This window comes from Rhinopithecus bieti, unplaced genomic scaffold (assembly GCF_001698545.2).
Source record: "Rhinopithecus bieti isolate Rb0 unplaced genomic scaffold, ASM169854v2 scaffold_54, whole genome shotgun sequence".
Taxonomy (NCBI): Eukaryota; Metazoa; Chordata; class Mammalia; order Primates; family Cercopithecidae; genus Rhinopithecus; species Rhinopithecus bieti.
In genome coordinates, this window is record NW_016803233.1 from 1,060,784 (window position 1) to 1,082,486 (window position 21,703).

Consider the following 21,703-nt stretch of genomic DNA (forward strand, 5'->3'; position numbering starts at 1 on the left):
TTTGTATTTTAAACTGATAAATAGACATTTTCAACTTTTTTCTTTTTTTTTTTTCTTTTTTTTTTGCGACGGAGTCTTGCTCTGTCGCCCAGGCTGGAGTGCAGTGGCCGGATCTCAGCTCACTGCAAACTCCGCCTCCTGGGTTCACGCCATTCTCCTGCCTCAGCCTCCCGAGTAGCTGGGACTACAGGCGCCCGCCACCTCGCCCGGCTAGTTTTTTTGTATTTTTTAGTAGAGACGGGGTTTCACCGTGTTAGCCAGGATGGTCTCGATCTCCTGACCTCGTGATCTGCCCGTCTCGGACTCCCAAAGTGCTGGGATTACAGGCTTGAGCCACCGCGCCCGGACGAAGACACTATCCTTTATTCCACTGTCTATTCTTGTCATGCTTGTCAAATATTAATTGATCATATACATATGAGTTTATTTATTGGCCCTCTACTTGATTCCACTAGTTTATATGTCTGTTTTTATGCAGGTGCCGTAAGTTTTAACTTCTGTAGCTTTGTAATACACTTTGAAATCAGGAAGTATGGGGTGTCTAGCTTTGTTTTTTCTTGAGATTGCTTTAGCTATTCTGGGTCTTTCCATAAGAGTTTTAGGATTATTTCTTCTATTTCTGTGAAGATTGTCGTTAGTATTTTGATAAGAATTGCATTGAATCTATAAATTGCTTTGAGTAGTATGACATCTTAATAATATGAATTCTTCTTATCCATGAGCACAAAAATTTTGCTGTTTATTTTGTCTTCTTTAATCAATTTTGTAGTTTTCAGTATATAGACCTTTCGCCTCCTTGGTGAAATGTATTCACAAGTATTTTATTATTTTTGATTCTATTATAAATGGATTTTTTTTTTTAGACAGAGTCTCACTCTGTCACCCAGGCTGGAGTGCAATGGCATGATCTTGACTCACTGCAACCTCTGCCTCCGGGGTTCAAGCAATTCTCCTGCCTCAGCCTCCCAAGTAGCTGCGATTACAGGTGCCTGCCACAATACCCAGCTAATGTTTTGTATTTTCAGTAGAGATGGGGTTTTGCCATGTTGGTCAGGCTGGTCTCGAACTCCTGACCTCAGGTGATCCACCTGCCTCAGCCCCCCAAAGAGCTGGGATTACAGGCGACAGCCACCATGTCCAGCCTATAAATTGATTTTTAAAGATAGTTCATTGTTAATTTATAGAAATACAACTGATTTTTAATGTTGATTTTGTATCCCGCAACTTGACTGCATTTATTTATTAGTTCTAATATTTTAAAATGAAGTTTTAGGATTTTCAATGTATAAGATAATATCATCTGTGAACAGAGACAATTTTACTTCTTTCTTTCCTATTTAGGTGCCTTTTATTTATTTATTTTTCCCTAATTTCACTGGCTAGCATTTCCAGTGCCATACTGAAGAGAAGTGGTGAGGGTGGACATTCTTGTTTTGTTCCTTATTTTAAAGGAAAAGCTTTTCAACACTGAGCATAATGTTAGCTGTGGACTTTATTATGACCATGCATAGCCTTCATTATGTTAAAGTACATTTCTTCTATATCTAATTTGCTGAGAGTTTTTATCATGACAGGATGATAAATTTCATCAAATGCTTTTCTACATCTACTGAGATGATCATATGGTTTTGTCCTTGATTATGTTAATATGTTGTATTGTATTTATTGATTTGCATGTGTTGAAACATCCTTTCATTCCAGGGATAAATTCCACTTGATTATGGTGTATGATCCTTTTAATGTGCTGTTAAATTTGGTTTGCTAAAATTTTGTTAAGGACTTTTGCATCTATGTTTATCAGATATATTGGCCTGTAATTTTCTTTTCTTGTTGTAATGTCCTTATCTGGCTTTGGTATTAGAGTAATCCTGGCCTTGCACGATGAATCTGAATTATTCTTTCCTCTTCAATTTTTTGGTTTGAGCAGCATTGATGTAATCTTCTTTAAATGTCTAGTAGAATTCACCAGTGAAGGCATTTGGTCATGGGCATGTTCTTTGGGAGCTTTTTGATTACTGATTCAATCACCTTACTTGTTAATGATATGTTTATATTTTCTGTTTCTTCATGAGTCAATCTCAATATGTCATATGTTTCTAGGAATTTATCCATTTCTCTTAGATGCCCCAGTTTGTTGATATATAATTGTTGATAATAGGCTCTCATGATCTTTTTTATTTCTGTGGCATCATTTGTATGTCTCCTTTTAACTATAAATTTATTTATTGGAGTTCTTCTTTCTTGGTTTGTCTAGCTAAGGGTTTGTCAATTTTTAATTTTTTTCAAAAAATCCCTCAGTTTTATTACCTTTTCTATTGTTTTTCTATTTATTCTGCTCTTTTTATTTTTTATTTATTTATTTATTTTTTAGACAGAGTCTTGTTCTGTTGCCTAGGTTGGAGGGCAGTGGTCAATGGTGTGATCTTCGCTCACTGCATGCTCCGCCTCCTGGGTTCACGCCATTTTCCTGCCTTAGCCTCCCAAGTAGCTGGGACTACAGGCACCCACCACCACACCCAGCTAATTTTTTATTTTTTATTTTTTATTTTTAGTAGAGATGGGGTTTCATCGTGTTAGCCAGGATGGTCTCGGTCTCCTAACCTCGTGATCTGCCCACCTTGGCCTCCCAAAGTGCTGGGATTACAGGTGTGAGCCACTGTGTCCAGTCTGTTCTTCTTTTCTAGTTCTTTAAGGTATAAAGTTAGGTTGTTGATCTGAATTATTTCTATTTTCTTAATGTGGGTGTTTATAAACTTTCCTCTTAGAACTGCTTTTGCTGTATCCCATAAGTTTTGGTATGTTGTGTTTTCATTTTTGTTTGTCTAAGATATTTTTTGAATTCCCTTTTGATTTCTTCTTTGACCCACTGATTGTTCAGTTTAATTTCCACATATTTGTGAATTTTCTGAAATTCCTTGTTATTTCTAGTTTTGTGCCATTGTTATTGGAAAAGATACTTGAAATAATTTCTGTCTTCTTAAATTTGTTAAGACTTGTTTTGTGGCCTACCATATGGTCTATCTTGGAGAATGTTCCATGTGCTCTGGAGAAGAATTTGTATTCTGCTGCTGTTAGATGGAATGTTCTGTATATGTCTTTTAGGTTCATTTGGTTTATAATATTTTTTTCAAGTCTTATATTTTTGCATTGGCTTTTTTTTTCTGGGTGATGTGGCCATTAGAGTGGGTATTAAAGTCTCTTACTAATTTTGTATTGCTGTTTATTTCTCCTTTTAGTTTTGTTAATATTTGATTTATATATTTATGTGCTCTGATGTTTGGTGCATATTTATAGTAGTATTGTATAATGACATTCTTCTATCTTGTTACAGTTTTTGACTTAAATCCATTTTATCTGACATATATGTATATATATAAATATATATATATATAATATGTGTGTGTGTGTGTGTGTGTGTGTGTGTGTGTGTCTATGTAAGTATGGTCACCCTTGTTCTTTTTTGGCCATCTTTTGAGTTAGAATTTCTTTTTCCATCTCTTCCCTTTCAGCCTGTGTGTCCTTAAAGCTAACACGAATCTCTTTTAGGCAGCAAGTCATTGGATCTTGCTTTCTTATATATTTATCCACTCTGTCTTTAGTTTGGAAAATTTAATCTGTTTACATTTATTATAATTATTGATAGGTAACTACTTGCTATTGTCATTTTAATTGTTTTATGACTTTTATCGTTTTTTTCTTTCCTTTTTTCTCACCTGCCATCTTCCTTTGTGGTTTGATTACTTTTTGTGGTAGTATGCTTGATTCCTTTCTCTTAATCTTTTGCATATCTACTACAGGTTTTTCCTTTGTAGTTACAATGAGACTTACATAAAATATCTTATAGTTATAATATCCTATTTTATGCTGATAACTTAATTTTGGGGGATTAATTTTTTTTGGGGGGTCAACCTATTTGGGACATTTTTGAGACAGTCTCACTGTGTCGCTCAGGCTGGAAGCAGTGGCACAATCTCAGCTAACTGCAACCTCTGCCTCCTAGATTTAAGCAATTCTCATGCCTCAACCTCCCAAGTACATGGGACTATGGGCGTGTGCCACCACAATTGGCGAATTTTTTGTATTTTTATTAGAGACAGGGTTTTGCTGTATTAGCCAGGCTGGTCTTGAACTCCTGGCCTCAAGTAATCTGCCTGCCTTGGACTCCTAAAATGCTGAGATTACAGACATGAGCCACTATGCCTGGCCTTCAGCTTAATTTTGATTGTATAAAAAGCATTATACCTTTACTTCTTCCCCTCATTGATATTTTAGGTTATTGATATTATGATTTACATATTTTTATATTGTATATCTCAAAACAAATTATTGTAGAGTTTTTTTTAATATACTTAAAACATTTTTATACCAGAGTTGAAAATCATTTATGTACCACATTTAGAATATTACAGAATTCTGACTCTGATTATATATTTTCCTTTACTGATGAATTTTACACATTCATGTGTTTTATGTTGTCAATTAACATATTTTCATTTCAACTTGAAGAACTCCCTTTTGCATTTCTTGTAAGGTGCTCTGCCCTCATGAATGGATTAATATCATTATCATGGGAGTTGGGTAGTTTTTGCAGGAGTGGGCTCTTGACAAAAGGGTGAAGTTCAGCCCTTATATTCTCTTTGTCTTGTGTGTTTGCTTCTGCTTTTCACCATCTTCTATGAGATGATATAACACCAAATGCTGGTGCCATGCTCTGAGGCTTCCCAGCCTCCAGAATCATGAGCCAAATAAACTTCAGTTTTATATAATTTAGCCAGTCTGTCATATTCTCTTACAGCAACAGAAAACAGAATAAGACAGCAGTTTTTTTTTCTTTCAATATCTTGAATATATCATCCTTTCCTAGCCAGGTTTCTCCTAAGAAATTTGCTGATTGTCTCATAGATACTCCCCTGTATGTAATGAGTAGCTTTTCTCTTGTTATGCTCAATATTTTCTCTTATCTTTGACTTTTGATAATTTAATTGTAATGTGTCTTGGTGTAGACCCTTTTGGGTTCAACCTATTTGGGAAATTTTTAGTGTCACAAATCTTGATGCCCCCTTCTTTCTCAAAATTTGGGAGTTTCCTCCTCTTCTCTACTCTCCTCTCTGCTCCCCTCCTCTCCTCTCTTCTCTTTTGTGACAGTGTCTTGCTCTGTCACTGAGGCTGGAGTGCAATGGCATGATCCTGGTTCACTGCAGCCTCTACCTCCTGGGCTGAAGAGATCCTCCCACCTCAGCTAGGACCTGTAGTCCTAGCTACTCAAGGTGTGTGCCACCAACTTGCTTAAATTTTTGTTTTTTGGAGAGACATGGTCTTAATATTATGCTCAGGCTGGTCGTGAACTCCTGGACACAAGTGATCCTCCAACCTTGATCTCCCAAAGTGCTGGGATTATAGGTGTAAGCCACTGCCCCGGCTATCATTATTTCTACATATAGGCTTTTTATCTCTTTCTCACTCTCTTATGTTTCTGGAGAATATTATATTTTGTTTCACTTGATGGTATCCCATAAGTGCCATATATATTTTTTCACTCTGCATTCTGTTTTCTTTTTATTCCTCTGACTGGGTACTTTCAAATTGTCTTTGAGTCCAATAATTCTTCCTTTTGCTTGATTGAATCTGCTGTTGAAACTTTCCTAAATTTTTTTTCAGTTTAGTTACTGTATTCTTTATCTGTAGGATTTTTTTAATGGTTTCTATTTCTTTGTGGAACTAATTTTGTGTATTGTTTTCTTAATTTTGTTTCATTGTCTATCTGTATTTTCTTGTAGTTCATTGAACTTCTGAATTCTTTGTCAGTTTGTTTATAGATCTCCATTTCTTTAGAGTCAGTCATTGGCATTTTATTAGTTTCCTTTGGTGGTATAACGTTTTCCTGATACCTCATAATCCTTGTATCTTGCATTTCTTTTTGTGCTTTTGAGGCAGCAGCCACCTCTTCTAGCCTTAACAAGTTCATATCAGTAGACATAGACCTTCACCAGTCAGTCCAGCCTTTGGTTCTAGATGGACTGGCTGTTAGTGTTCATGAGTAAGTGTGGCTTGCTATTCACACTCACTAGTTGGTGCAGCCACTGCCCACACTCTGAGGTGGAACTGCTGGTTGTGCTCATGGTTGGGCTGGATCACTGGCTGGGTTCTGTGATCAGGAAGAGCTGTTGGCTGGGCTCTGCATTCAGGCAGGGCTACTGGCTGGGCTTCCTCATAGGGTGGGGATTTTGACTGGCTTTGTGGTCAAGTGGGGCCACTGGCTGGACCCCACAATCACCTCTTGTCAGATGTTGTTGCAGCCTGTGCTCCTTGTGGTACTGTTATTTAGGGTATATAATTGGGCAGGGCTTTAGGCTGGGCTCTGAAATTGCCCCTGGTTGGGTGGGGGCCTATGAAGTGCTCCCTGACTGGGTGTGCTGCTGGCTGAATGCCATGTTCAGATGGAGCCACAGACTAGGTTTTGTAATTGGTGGTGGTCTCAGGCTGTGCTTTGTAGTTGGGCAGGCCACAGGCTGGGCTCCATGTGTGGGTAGAGGCACAGGCTGCACTGTGTGTTTGTGCTGGGTCACTGACTGGGAACTTGATCCAGGTAGGGCTACTCACTTTGCTCCATGGTCAGTCATGGTCACTGAACTCCCAGATTGGCTGGGTTTGTAGCCTGTGTCCCACATTTGGGTGTGGTTGCAGGCAGAACTTCAAGGCTGTGTTGGGTTCTTGATCAGGCTCCTTCATGAGGCAGGGTAACAGACTATGCTCCACAGTTAGGCAGAGTCACCAGCTTGACTTCCTGCTTGAGTGGGGCCTAGGGCTGGTCTCTGAACTTGGAAAGCATCACTGTTTGGACTTCCTGGTCAGGCCAGGGCAGAGGCTGTGCTCTGCAGTTAGGTGTGGTTGCTGGCTGGCCTTCCTATTTGGGCAAAGTCTTAGGCTGAGCCCTGAGGCTGGGCAGAATTGTGGAGGATCCTTGGTCAGTTGGGGCCAGAGGCTGTGCTCTACAGTTAGGCAGCATTGCTGGCCGGCTTTCCTGTCTCACAAGGAACTTAGGTTGGGCTCTGAGACTGACCTCCACAGTGAGGCTATACCACTGGCTAAGGATGCAAGCCAGACAGAAACTGCCTACCATACTTCCTGGCCAGACAATTTGGTTGGCTTGGGTCTGCAGGTGGGCAAGCTGCTGGCTGGTCTCTCTGATTGGGTGCCACTGCTAGTAGGAATGCAGTGTCACTGCCAAGATCCATGCAGTGATTGCTGAAGCCTTGACCACTTCTTTGCTTCTAGGTGACCCAGGTGGTCTAGTCCTGCCGATTTCCTCAATGTTCTCTGTAACATGGGACAGAGCTGGACCTCCTAGGATGTGCTTTGGAATGCTTTTTGAAGCTGGATATCTACTTTGGCTCTCTTTTTTCCCGTTGAAGAGATTGTGGGCCCAGGGAAACTCCATCCATGTTGTGATGGCGCTTGGGGGAAGGGTGATGCTGCCAAAGTAAGACTCTTACTCTCACCCTTCTAATGAAGGGTGAAACACCAAGCTTGGTGTTTTCAGGATAAGGGGCAAGGTCGGTGAGTTGGAAGCCTAGACAACCAGGATAAAGGAGATATAACATGAAGCTTGGAAGATAAGCAGATGTCACATAACATAGCATCTAAGGACGTGGTAAGAAGACAGCAATGACAAAACCTAATATTGTGTGCTCAGTAACCTCCTCTACTGAAAGGCAAATTAAGAATCCCTCAATATTCCACGTGACTGTTATCTAGGACACTGACTCCATGGGTGCCTTGAGTAGAATCAAAGTTGAGCCTCAGAAAGAACTGAAATAGAAGTGAAATCTGTCTTCAGTACTTCATATCATTCATATGTATCCCCAGAAACTACATCATCAAGTCAGCCCTACCAATCCACCCACCAAGGACAGTAAATCTGTAAAGGTCATAAAATCATCCAGAGTCTTCCCTGCTTCATGCCACTTTATCTGTCTGCTCTCCAGCCCACCCTGATTATGCTAATGGACACGTTCGATGTGAATACCCAGCTTTGACAACAGGACTTCCTAAAGACCGTTCTCAATCATCTGGACCTGTCTGCTTCTAGCCCTTTTTCTTCTGAGAGATCCTACTGTTGAAATTCTATAAATTACCCCTTAACAGGACCAGTATAATTTAGCAAAATGCAGATGCCTTTAACAATATGGTACATATACTCTCATGCCTGAACCACAATCAATGGGATCTCCTCCATTCTGTATGTCAGATAAAACTTTCTGCTGCCCTAACACCCACTGGGGGCTCACCTTTCAGGGTCCAAAGGCATTGCACCCCTCCCAGGTCTTGAGGAGAAGGGCCCCCAGGGTAACCTGAAAAGGCATTGCTTTCCCACTCTGACTCTCCTCCTCCTTCCTTAAATCCCCAGGAAACTGTTGGATCCAGAGCCATCATTTCTGAAGGAGTGCCGGAGGAGAGGGGACAACCTGTATGTGGTGACAGAAGCTATTGAACTGATCAACAATACTGTGCTGTACAATAGCAGTGGTGTGAATATTTTAGGGAGAATTTCTTTTTGGATTACCTATGGCAAGGTATAAAGTTGTCCTGAAGTGGGATTGAAATACAAAAAATATAGTCCATCCTGGCAGCCAAGCTCCATTTCCTAGGGGGCTCTGGACTCTGTTTCCAGGGATTACAAAGGATGGAGTCATTATTTCCCACTTTTTACCTGTCAGTGTATCCTGACTTCTGATCTGAGAGTATATTCTAATATCCTCCATTATAGTGTTTTACTATACGGGGTCATGCAGTATTGACAAAATCAGAAATATATTTAATTATTTAGTATTGTGTTTTGCTTTGGGTAAATGATAAATTCTGCAGAATTCAAGTGTGTGACCTCTGTGTTATATACAGTCTAGTTTTGTGGCTGGAAGAGATGTGGGACCACTAGCACCAAACCCCAGTTGTTAAAGTACTTTAAACTCTAAGATAACCTGATGAGAAATATTTCAAGGAGTGAGATCAAAGTATTTTCAAGAACATGTGACTTACACGAGTCATTCACAATAACCAAGTATAATATTTTTAATATAAATAAATTCATTTATCAAATATTCAGATTAAGTATGGGTCAAGGACATATAAAGTTTGTGTGTGTGTTATAATGTGCTTTTACACTATGTCTGTGTTATTTGTCCTTACTTAAGAGCTTTAGAAACTAAAGAAGAAACGTGATATGCACACTAACTTTCCCAATGCCAGTGAGTTACTGCTAAAAATTAGACAAATGGTAACAGACCCTGGAAAGCTGGAATAGTGGACCCCCACCTGCAGCAGGGAAGAAAGTCTAGAAACAAGAATCCCCAAAAGGTTCAGGAATCGGAGGCACTAGCTATCTCTGAAGATAGGGTATAGGTGGGACTGAAAGTAAGAATATTGATTGGAAATCTTTTTAATTTTTAAAAAAATGTTTGTGGGTATATAGTAGATGTATACATTTATGGGGTACATGAAATATTTTGATACAGGCATACAATGTGTAATAATCACTCCAGGGAATCTTTATAAGGAACACTCAGAGCCCAAATCCCTTCCCACCTCTGCATAGCCAGGCATCTACCCTCACCCACTCTGGCAGAAGATCTTGTGGAAAACTTACTCCCTGTGGATTCTAGATTTATGGAGACTAGTTACAGTGAAGGGTGGGAGTGAGAAGCCATACTGGAAAAGGGAAATAGGTGCAAGTCCTCATTGAGAGTGGGAACATTGAGTCCCTTTCCCCATTCAGCTCCAGGCATCATGTCTCTACTCTTTCTACCCCCACAACACACAGCCTAGGCAGAATATTGAAGAATTATTTCCTAGGAAAATTAACCAGTACAGAAGAAATAACTAAAAAACCCCCAACGACTGGAGACTCCAAAGAGATAGTTTAATCCCTGCCTGCTTGCCCCAAAGTGAAACCTCTCCTCAACATGCCCTGCCTAGGCACACTTAGCAGCTTTCACGCTTCACTCGTTAGCGAAACAGAAAAAAATCACAGACACTTGAGGAAAGCCTAAAACACAAAACAAAAACACTTTGAAATTAGGAAATTAGAGGAAACAAAAACAACATAGGAAGGTAAGAAATACTTGATCTCGTTAAAGAGATAATATTTTATTTTCATGAAAGAATAATGCTCTGTAAAAAGGGTATTTATAGCTCTTAGAAATTAAAATAGAGTAGTAGAAATTTATTATTCTTTTACTTAAATAGAAGAATCAAAAGCAAAATCAAAGAAATTTCCAGGAAAAAGTAAGCAAAAAGACAGGAGAATATTCATTAAAAAAATTTGGAGGCTAGGCACAGTGGCTCATGCCTGTAATCCTAGCACTTTGGGAGGCTCATGCAGGTGGATTGGTTGAGCTCAGGAGCTCAAAACCAGCCTGTGCAAATAGTGAGACCTTGTCTCTATAAAATGTAAACAAAAAATTAACCAGACGTGGTGGCGCATGCCTGTAGTTCCAGTTACTTGGGAGGCTGACTTGGGAGAATTGCTTGAGCCTGGAAGTTGCAGCTGTTGTGAGCCATGATTGTGCCGCTGCATTCCAGCCTGGGCGACAGAATGAGACACTGTCTCAATTAAAACAAAACAAAACTTGAGGATCAGTCAAGGAGATTTAACTACTCCTGAATAATAGGAGTTCCAGAAGGGGAGAACAAAGACATAATGCAATGTGGAAAATCTTTTAGGAGGAAATACAAGGAAGGTTCTGAGACCCAAAGAATGTGTTTCCAGAATGAAAATGTCCACTGAAGGCATGGTTTCTTGAGTCAACATAGATCCACCCCATAAAACATAAGAGTGAATTTTCAGAACACTTACCTCAAAAAGACAACAATGAATATTTCTAAAAGGGAAATAAAGTCATATTCCAGAGAATTCCAGCCAAGAATTGTATGACCAGTCAAAATAGCAATCAAGTGTGAGAGGTACAATAAAAATGTCTTTAGATGTACAAGTTCTCAAAAAAATGTGTCCCCCATCTCCTCTGGAGAGAATGAGTAAAGAAACAGAGAAGGCACAGGGACATCACATTAACTGAATGTGGTGATAAAGGAAAGATGGGAGTGGTGAAAAGCAGTTTTGTCCAAGTATAAACAGTGAATATTACCTTAAACATTGGGATGTTCATATTTTAGGAAGATGGGAGAAGGGAAATAAGGAATGAGGAAAGAGAAGGAAAACAAATTCATCACAATCAAAAAGAGAATAAATAGTTAAATCTGGAAAGAAATAAAACCATTGCAGTATCAACATGAAATTGAGAAATGGGAAGATGAGCACAGGATGAAACAAGGAAGAAAGAGCAGTGATTGGAAATCACAAGTCAGCAGTAGGGAGGATGAGAGCAGGGAGTGCTGGTGGTTTTCCCCATGAGCTTTCTAGAGCCATCTGACCTTTAAAATTACATACATTTAATACTGTATGGTCTGGTTTCTCTCCCCAGGGTCAAGGCCAAGGAGAGAGTCTCAGAGTGAAGAAGAAGGCGCTGACTCTGCAGAAGGGCATGGTGATGGCTTATAAGAGAAAACAGCTGGTTATCAGGGAGAAAGGTGGGAGTAAGCAGAGCTCAGCAAGGCAGATGGCGATGGAGGCGGGTGTCTGCTTCTCCTGAGAGAGAAGTGAGAGGAAAATAGCCATAATATGCAATCTTTGCTGCTCTGCGTATCCAAGAAGAAGCATGCACATTTCTTACTGTCCAGGGCACACACCCATCTTACCACACAGAGGTACCTCCAAGCATGGCCTGGCTGAAATGCTGCTGCTGGGAGATACAGAGACAGCCTCATACATGCAAAATAATCCAACTTGTTCATCTTGGAGTGTTGTTAGCACTGGGCAAATTCCAACCCTAATCTTAACCATCCTTATTCACTTAAGTACCCTCAGCAACTCTTCAGTCACAGAGAATTACCCAAGCTTACCCATAATCCCATATTAAGGTCCTATGAGGTAACAACATCACAATCACAAACAAAACTGCAGACACAATGCCCTAAGAACATGAGCCTGAATTTTATCTACATCTTTCCCTCCTTCATCAGCCTCAAAATGCACAGTTCCTGACCACACACACTTTGGGTTTTGACTCCATGTGGGCAGAAGCATCTGTGTCAGTTGCCTACCTGGGTGTGATGGTGAGTGCTGGGAACACAACCGGCTCTCAGAGTCCTTGTTCTCTCCCTTCCCAAATGCTGAGTCTCAGCTAGAGCTCATTCAAATACAGATTGAGCTCAGCTCCTCATTCTCACACACTCACTCTCACACTCTACTGCCTATAGTATCCTCACTGCAACATGGTCAAGGGAATGTCCTGATGTCAGTTACCTCCCATCAGTGGCCATAGACAGAATGAGGCTGAACTCTCTCCAGTCTTTCAGTTAGTAGACTCTGGCTACTGGAAAGACTGACCATATCCAAAGCAGCTCTCTAATGAGGAGAAGGGGTGAGAATGGGATTCCCACTCTTGGGAGAGGTCAGAGACTCCTGCGGAGGGCACCATGAGATGGTGGCACTACCAAAGGTCATGGTGAATGATAAGATGATTTTTAACATAGAAGGAAAAGAAAAGGAGCTGTAGTTTCAAAATATCATCATCATCAACAACAAACAAAGAATGATGTGGTCAGGTAAAAGAAGACCCCACAAAACTTGATGTGGTAGTATCCAGATAGAATCAAGTCAGTATTCATTGGTGACTGAAGCCAGATAGATTCATTGGAGAATAAACTACAGTAGTTGAAGTGTGAATGCAAAGAGGCGAAGTGAGGAATCAGTGTGTAGATGATTCTTGAAGGAAGTTGGCTGTGAGGAGACAATAGGTGGGAGGAGGAGATAACTAAAGGAGGATACTTAGCTTTGGGAAGGGAGTTTATGAGATGGTGAAGACTTGAGCCTGTTCTCAGGCTAGGGGAAAGATCCTGATGAACTGGAGAGGGTGATGATGAATTGGTGTCAGTTACATTGCTGGACATGTATCTCCATTCCTTGCATCAGCTAGGGAGAGAAGATCTTATTTCCATTTTACAGATGAGACGTCTGACATAGAGGAGTGCCACTCTCTCCGCTAGTAGTCAGAACACGACTTGCAGTCACTGCTGTGAGGTTAGCTTTTCCTCTAACTTCATTCAGTTCACACTTTTCAACCCTTATACAACCTTTTTGTCTTCTTCATAGGCTCTTTACCCTGTACACTTACACTTTAGTGTTAGGTGAGTTTCAGACTTCAGCATATTTCTCTACGTGGAATGTGAAATCATCCAAGAAGATGCCAGATTGAGAGTGGTAAGTAAGGCAGGTCAGTAAAAAAAGGGCAGCAGGAAGCAATCCTACCTAGTGAAGGTCAAAGGGAGCTGAGTTCCTTTACTCTATCAAAGTAATTTCCAAATGTTGGATGGCAAAATGATTACCTAAATTGCTTATTTAAATGCAGGTTCTACGGCACCCTTCAAAGTGATTCAGAAGTCACAGAGTGAGGCCGGGGGTCAGATTTAACAGGCATCCCAGTGGTTTTGATACAAGGGGTTCCCTGGTCCAGGTTGAGGCTGTGGGAAAGACTCAGGCAGGAATAACCTCAACTCTCCTAATGGAAGTTCTTTTCCATTCAGCCATTCTCATCTCAGATGATGATGAACAGAGAACCTTTCAAGATGGTGAGTTCCAAAACCTGGTCTTTTTATTTTTTTTATTTTTGTGAGTGCACAGGAGGTATATATATTTATAAGGTACACAAGATATTTTGATACAGGCATGCAATGTGTAATAATCACATCATGGAAAATGGAGTATTCATCTCCTGAGGCATTTATCCTTCATGTTATAAGCAATCCAGTTATACTGTTTTAGTTTTTTAAAAATGTACAATTAAATTATTTTGACGGCAGTCACCCTGTTGTGCTATCAAATGCTAGGTATTATTCATTCTTTTAGCTTTTAAAATGTGCCCATTAACCATCCCTACCTCTCCCCCAGGCCCCCCACCACCCTTCCCAGTTTCAGGTAGCATCCTTCTATCTCTATGTGTTTGACTGTTTTGATTTTTACATCCCACAAGCAAGTGAAAACATAAGATGTTTGTCTTTCTATTCCTGACTTATTTCACTTAACATAATGGCCTCCAGTTTCATTCATGTTTTTCAAATAATAGGATCTCATTCTTTATTTTATGGATGAATAGTATACCATTGTGTATATGGATGATATTTTCTTTATACATTCATCTGTTGATGGACATTTAGTTTGTTTCCAAATCTTGACTATTATGAACAGTGATGCAACAAACATGGTTTGTTTGTTCTTAAATCTCTCTTGGGTATACTGATTGCCTGCCTTTTGGTGTATATACCCAGCAGTGAGATTGCTGGATCATATGGTAACTCTAGTTTTGGTTTATTGAGGAAGGTCCAAAGTGTTCTCCAAAGTGGTTGTGCTAATTTACATTCCCGTCAACAGCATATGAGAGTCTTCTTTTCTCTGCATCTTCCCTAGCATGTGTTATTGCCTGTCTTTTGGATATAAGCCATTTTAACAGGGCTGAGATGATATTTCATTGTAGTTTTGATTTGCATTTCTCAGATGATCAATGATGTTGAGCACATTTTTATATGTCTGTTTGCTATTTGTATGTCTTTTTTTGAGAAATGTCTACTCACATCTTTTGCCCATTTTCAATCAGATTATTAGATTTAGTTATATAGAGTCATTTGAGCTTCTTAAATATTCTGGTTATTAATCCCTCCTCTGATGGGTAGTTTGCAAATATTTTCTCCGATTCTGTGGGTTGTGTCTTCACTTTGTTAATTGTTTCCTTTGCTGTGAAGAAGTTTTTTAACTTGATGTGATCCCATTTGTCTACTTTTGCTTTTGTTGCCAGTGCTTGTGGGTTATTTACTCAAGAAATCTTTGCCCAGACCATTGTCCTGAAGAGTTTCCTTAATGTTTTATTTTAGTAGTTTCATAGTTTAAGGCCTTATATTTAAATCTTTAAATGATTTTGATTTGATTTTTGTGTATGGTAAGAGATAGGGGTCTAGTTTCATTCTCCTGGATATGGATATCCAGTTTTCCCAGTAACATTTATTGAAAAGACTATCCTTTCTCCATTGTATGTTCTTGGCACCTTTGTCAAAGATGAGTTCACTGTAGGTACATATATTTGTTTCTAAGTTCTCTATTTTGTTCCATTGGTTTTGTGTCTGCTTTTATGGCAGTACCATGTTGTTTTGGTTACTATAGCTCTGCAGTTTAATTTGAAGCCAGGTAATGTGATTCTTCTAGTTTTGTTCTTTTTCCTGAGGATAGCTTTGGCTATTCTGGGTCTTCTGTGGTTCCATATGAATTTTAGAATTTTTTTTTTCTTACTGTGAAGAATGTCATTGGTGTTTTGATAGGGATTGCATTGAATCTGTAGATTGCTTTGGGGAGTATGGACATTTTAACAATAGTAATTCTCCCAATCCATGAACATGGAATATCTTTTCACTTTTTTGGTGTCTTCTTCAATTTCTTTCATCAATGTTTTATAGTTTTTATTGTAGAGACTTTTCACTTCTTTGGTTAAGTTAAATCCTAGGTGTTTAATTTTATCCCTGTTGTCAGTGAGATTAATTTTAAATTTCTTTTTTAGAGTGTTTACTGTTGACATATAGTAATGCTACTGATTTTTGTATGTTGATTTTGTATTCCTCAACTTTACTGAGGAATACAGTTCTAATAGTTTTATTTCTAATAGTTCTAACAGTTTTTTAGTTCTAATAGTTTTTTTTAGTGAAGTTCTAATAGTTCTAATAGTTTTTTTAGTGGAGCCTTTACGTTTTTCCAAATATAAGATCATATCATCTGCGAACAAGGATGATTTGACTTCTTCCTTTCCAATTTGGATGCCCTTTAGTTCTTTCTCTTGTTTGATTGCTCCAGCTAAGACTTCCAGCACTATGCTAAATAGCAATAGTGAATGTGGACTTCCTTGTCATGTTCCAGATCTAAGAGGAAAGGCTTTCAGTTTTTCCCCACTCAGTATGAAACTAGCTGTGGCTCTGTCATATAAGGCTTTTATCATGTTGAGGTATCTTTCTTCTATACCTGGTTTTTAAAGGGTGTTTTATCATGAAGGGATGTTAAACTTTGTGAAATAGCTTTTTAGCATCAATCAAAATGATCATATGGTTTTTGTACTTCATTCTGTTGATATAATGTATCACATTGATTGACTTGCGTATGTTGAACCATCTTTGCATCCCTGGTATAAATCTTACTTGCTCATGATGAATCTTTTCTTTTCTTTTTTTGAGACAGGGTTTTACTTTGTTGCTCAGGCTGCAGTGTGGTGGCATGAACATGGCTCACTGCAACGTCTGCCTCACATGCTCAAATGATCCTCCCACCTCAGCCCCCAAGTAGCTAGGGCTACAGGCCTGTGTCACCATGCCTGGCTAATTTTTGTATTTTTTGTAGAGACATGGTCTCACCATGTTGCCCAGGCTGGTCTCAAACTCCTGAGCTCAAGTAATCTGCCCACATTGGCCTCCCCAAATGCTGGGATTACAGGTGTGAGCCATGACACCTGGCTGTAAATGACCTTGTTAATGTTTCATTGAATTCAGTTTGCTAGTATTTTGTTGAAACTTTTTGCATCAATTTTATCAGAGATATTGCCTATAGGGTTTTTTTTCTTTTTCTTTTTCTTTTTTTTGATGTGTCTTCGTTTAGTTTTGGTATCTGGGTAATACTGGCCTCATAGAATGAGTTTTGAAGTATTCTCTCTTCTATTTTTTGGAATAGTTTGAGTCAGACTAGTATTCATATTTCACTTTAAATGTTTGGTAGAATTCAGCAGTGAATCCATCAGGTCCTGGGCTTTTCTTTACTGGGAGACTTTTTATTACAGCTTCAATCTCATTACTCAGTACTGATCCGTTCAGGTTTTTAATTTGTTCATGGTTTAATCTTGGTAGGTTTTATATGTCTAGGAATGTATCCTTTTTCTCTAGATTTTCCAATTTATTTGCATATGATTGCTCATAGTAGCCACTAATGATCCTTTAAATTTCTGCTGTATCAGTTGTAGTGTCTCCTGTTTCATCTCTGATTTTATTTATTTGCATTCTTTCCATTTTTTTTATTGGTCTGGCTAAAGTTTTGTCAATTTTTGTATATCTTTTCAAAAAACCAACTTTTTGTTTCATTGATCTTTTGTATGGTTTTCTTCACTTTAATTTCATTTATTTCTACTCTGATCTTTATTATTTCTTTTTTTCTAATTTTGGGTTTGGTTTGATCTTGCTTTCCTAGTTCTTTAAGATGCATCATTAGGTAGTTTTTTATGAAATTTTTCTTCTTTTTTGATTTGTCCAGTTATAGCCTCTTTGTACTGCTTTGCTTTGTCCCACAGCTTTTCGTATGTTGTGTTTCCATTCTCATTTGTTTCAAGAAATGTTTCAATTTCCTTATTAATGTTTTCCTTGACCCACTGGTCATTCAGGAGCATATTGTTTAATTTCCATGTATTTGTGGAATAAGAGGAATTCCAAAATTCCTCTTATTGTTGATTTCTAGTTTTATTCCATTGTGGTCAGAGAAGATGGTTGATATTATTTCAATATTTTGGAATGTTTTAACATTTGTTTTATCACCTAACATGGTGTATCACTGAGAATTATCCATATGGTGAGGAGAAAAAAATGTGTATTCTGCAGCCTTTAGATGAAATGTTCTGTAAGTATCTATCAGGTCTATTTGTTCTATAGTGCAGAATAAGTCTCATGTTTCTTTCTTGAGTTTCTTTCTGGGAGATCTGTTCAGTGCTGAAAGTAGGGTGTTGAGGTCTTCACCTATTACTGTCTCTTTAGCTCTAAGAATCTCTCTTTAGCTCTCTCTCTCTTTAGCTCTAATAATATCTCTCTCTTTAACTCTAATAATATTTGATTTATATATCTGGTTACTCTAGTGCTGAGTACATATATATTTACCATCATTATATCCTGTTGCTAGATTGACCCCCTTATCTTTATATAATGACCTTTTTTGTTTTCCTTACAGTTTTGTCTTGAAATCTATTTTGTTTGACATAAGTATAGCTATTCCTGCCTTTTTTTTTTTTTGTTTCCTTTAGCATGGAATATCTTTTTCCATCCCTTTATTTTCAGTCTATGTGTATCTTTATAGGTGAAGTGTGTTTCTTGTAGGCAACAGATCATGGAGTCTTGTTTTTTTTTTTTTTTTTTTAAATCCTTTTAGCCACTCTTCATCTTTTGACTGATGAATTTAGCCCATTTACAATTAATGCTATTGTTGATAAATAGGGATTTACTCCTGCCATTTTGTTATTTATTTTCTGTTTGTTTTGTGGCCTTCTTTTCTTCGTTTTGGCCTTCCTTTTAGGGAAGGTGATTTTCTCTGGTGGTGTTTTATTTTTTGCTTTATGTTTTGTGTACCCATCGTAAGATTTTTGATTTGAGGTTACTGTCAGACTTGCAAATAATGTCTCATAACCCATTATTTTAAACTGATGAGAACTTAACATTGATTACATAAGCAAATTAACTAGTAAGCAAAAGGAAACCTAATAAAATAAAAACTCTACATTTTACCTTCCCACTTTCTTTTTGTTGTTTGTCTTTATGTCTTATTGTACTATGTCTTGAAAAGTTGTTGTAGTTGTTATTTTTTATTGATTCATCATTTAGTCTTTCTGCTTGAGTAGTTTATATGCCACGATTATAGTGTTATAATGTTTATGTTTTTCCATGTGCTTTCTATTACCAGTGAGTTTTGTATCTTTAGATGATTTCTTCCTGCTCATTAATGTCCTTTTCTTTCAGACTGAAGAACTCACTTTAACATTTCTTATAAGACAGGTCTGGTGTTGATGAAATTACTCAGCTTTTGTTTGTCTGGAGATGTCTTTATTTCTCTTCATCCTTGGAGGATATTTTTGCCAGTTACACTATTCTAGGATAATAGTTTTTTTTCTTCAGCAATTTAAATATGTCATGCCATTCTCTCCTGGCCTGCACGATTTCCAGTGAAAAGTCTGCTGCCAGACATATTGCAACTCCATTGTGTGCTATTTGTTTCTTTTTCCTTTCTGCTTTAGGATCCTTTCTTTATCCTTGATCTTTGAGACTTTGATTATGAGACGCCTTGAGGTAGTCTGCTTTGGGTTAAATCTTTGTGGTGTTCTATAACTTACTTGTACTTGAATGTTGATATCTTTCTATAGGTTTGGGAAATTATTTAATGTTATTCCTTTGGATAAACTTTCTTACCCTATCTCTTTCTCTATGTCCTCTTTAAGGTCAACAACTTTCAGATTTTTCTGAGGCTATTTTCTAGATCGTATGTGTGTGCTTCATTGCTTTTTATTCTGTTTTCTTTTGGTTCCTCTGACTGTATATTTTCCAATAGGCTGTCTTCAAGCTCACTAATACTTCCTTATGCTTGATCAAGTCTATTATTAAGTGACTCTCTTGCATTCTTCAGTATGTCAATTGCATTTTTCAACTCCAGAATTTCTGCTTAATTCTTTTTAATTATTTCAATTTCTTTTTTAAATGTACCTGATAGAATTCTGAATTCCTTCTCATGCTATCTTGAATTTCTTTGAGTTTCTTCAAAATACTATTCTGAATTCTTTATCTGAAAGGTCACATGTCTCTTTTTTTCCCCCAGGATTTGTCCCTGGTGCCTTGTTTAGTTCATTGGTGAGGTCATGTTTTCCTGGATGATCCTGATTCTTGCAGGTGTTTTTTGGTATCTAGGCATTGATGAGTTAGGTATTTATTGTAGTCTTCTCAGTCTGGGCTTGTTTGTGCCTGTCCTTGAGAAGGCTTTCCAGGTATTCAAAGGGACTTGAACTTCCTGTTTAATATCTCTGTGGTTGTTTTAGACTCATAGAAGTTCTGCTTTGGTGGTCTTGCGTAAGATCCAGAAAAATTACCTGGATTTCCAGGCAGAGACTCTTGTTTTTTCCCCTTACTTTCCCCCAAACAAATGGGGTCTCTCTCTCTCTCTGCTGAGCCACCTGGAATTGGGAGCGTGGTGAGGCAAGCACCCCTGTGGCCACCACCACTGGCACTGCACTGGGTTAGACCTGAAGCCAGCACAGAACTGGGTCTCACCAAACGCCTGCTGTAACCACTACTTGGCTGCCACCTGTGTTCACTCAAGGCCCTAGGGCTCTACAATCAGCAGGTGACAAAACCAGTGAGGTTTTTTCACTTCCTTCAGAGCAGTGAGTTTTCCCAGGCCCTGGGTAAGTGCAGAGATGCAGTTTGGGAGCTAGGGATTGAAGTAAAAAATCTTATAAATTTACCTTATGTTCTACTCTACTACTGCTAAGCTGTCACTCAAATCACAAGACAAAGTTTTTCCCACTCTTCCCTCCCCTTTTCACAGGTAGAGAAGCTCTCTCTGTGGTCACCATTACCACTGGCCCATGAGGGGTTCTGCCAGGCCACTGCATATGTTTGCTGACAGCCCAGGGGCTCAACAGTCAGCTTGTGGTAAATGCTGTCTGGCCTGGGTCTCACCCTTTAGGGAAATGGGCTCTCCTCTGGCCCAGGGCAGGTCCAGAAATGCTATTGAAGACCCTAGACCTGATCTTGAGGGCCCCAAGAGCCTGCTTGGTGCACTACACCACTGTGGCTGAACTGGTACCTAAGATGCAAGGCAAAGCCTCCTCTTGACTTTTCCCTCTGCTTTTCTCAAATAGAAGGAGTCTTTCACCATAGCCACCACAGTTGGGAATATGCTGGGTCACACCTTTAGTCAGTACATCTCAGAGCCCAAGGCCCACTACATACCACCTGGGTACTGCTGCTCATTATTTAGGGCCCAGTGGTTCTTTATTAAGCAGATGATGAATTCTGCAGGACTGTGTTCTTCCCTTCAAGGCAGTAGGTTCCGTTTTCACCCAGGGGTGTCTAGAGATGTTGTCCAGGAGCTAGGGCTTGGAATGGGGGCCTCACAACTCTACCTAGTCTCCTATCCTACTGTGGCTGAGATGGTATCCAAGATGCAGGACAGAATCCTCTCTACTCTTCACTCTCTTCCACTTAAACAAAGGTAATGAAACACTTTCATTGCTGTGAGCTGCACTGCCTGAGATTGGAAGTGGGTTAGGACAAGCACCTTTATTTAGTCACCCCAGCTGGTATCTCTTTAGGTCACATGTCACTCTAGTCCTCTGGCTCTGAGCCCAGCTCAGCATTAGAAATTGCCTAAATATTGCAGTCCTTCTGTCCTAGACTGACCTTTAAGTTTACCTAGGACTCCAGAGCACTCTGGCTGGCATTTGTGAGGCTTGCCAAGAAACTTGAGTTCTGAAAGAAGGAATGGGCAATTCCCCTTTGACTGGGTCTTATCCAAATTCTCCCTTTGTGCACTGGCACTGATTGAGCCCAGCCTGGCTCTGCTCTCTGCTATGACAAGGCAGTACTGAGTTCAATGTAAAGTTTTTCACCCAGTCACTGTGCTCTCCCTCTCTCCCAAGAGTCCAAAATTTCCGAGAGGGTATTCTACTGTGCTGCGAGGAGTGAGGAGTGGCTACCATCATTTCATACTATCTCTCCAACCCTCTTCAATGCCTCGCCCAAAGATATGAAGTTAAAACCAGGTACTGTGATTACTCACCTGATTTTTGCTTCTATGATCGTGCTTTTCTTTGTGCAGACA

The 21,703-nt window shown here is 39.1% G+C and overlaps 1 protein-coding gene across 1 annotated transcript in view; it reads left to right on the top strand.

Annotated features, from left to right (window-relative positions):
- Positions 1–21,703, top strand: part of GSDMC (gasdermin C) — a 39,612-nt gene that overhangs the window by 13,473 nt on the left and 4,436 nt on the right. Inside the window, exons 4-7 of the mRNA XM_017870482.1 lie at positions 8,408–8,573; positions 11,478–11,583; positions 13,639–13,683; positions 21,522–21,644. Coding sequence (XP_017725971.1) covers positions 8,408–8,573; positions 11,478–11,583; positions 13,639–13,683; positions 21,522–21,644 — 440 coding nt within the window. The remainder of the gene's footprint in view (positions 1–8,407; positions 8,574–11,477; positions 11,584–13,638; positions 13,684–21,521; positions 21,645–21,703) is intronic.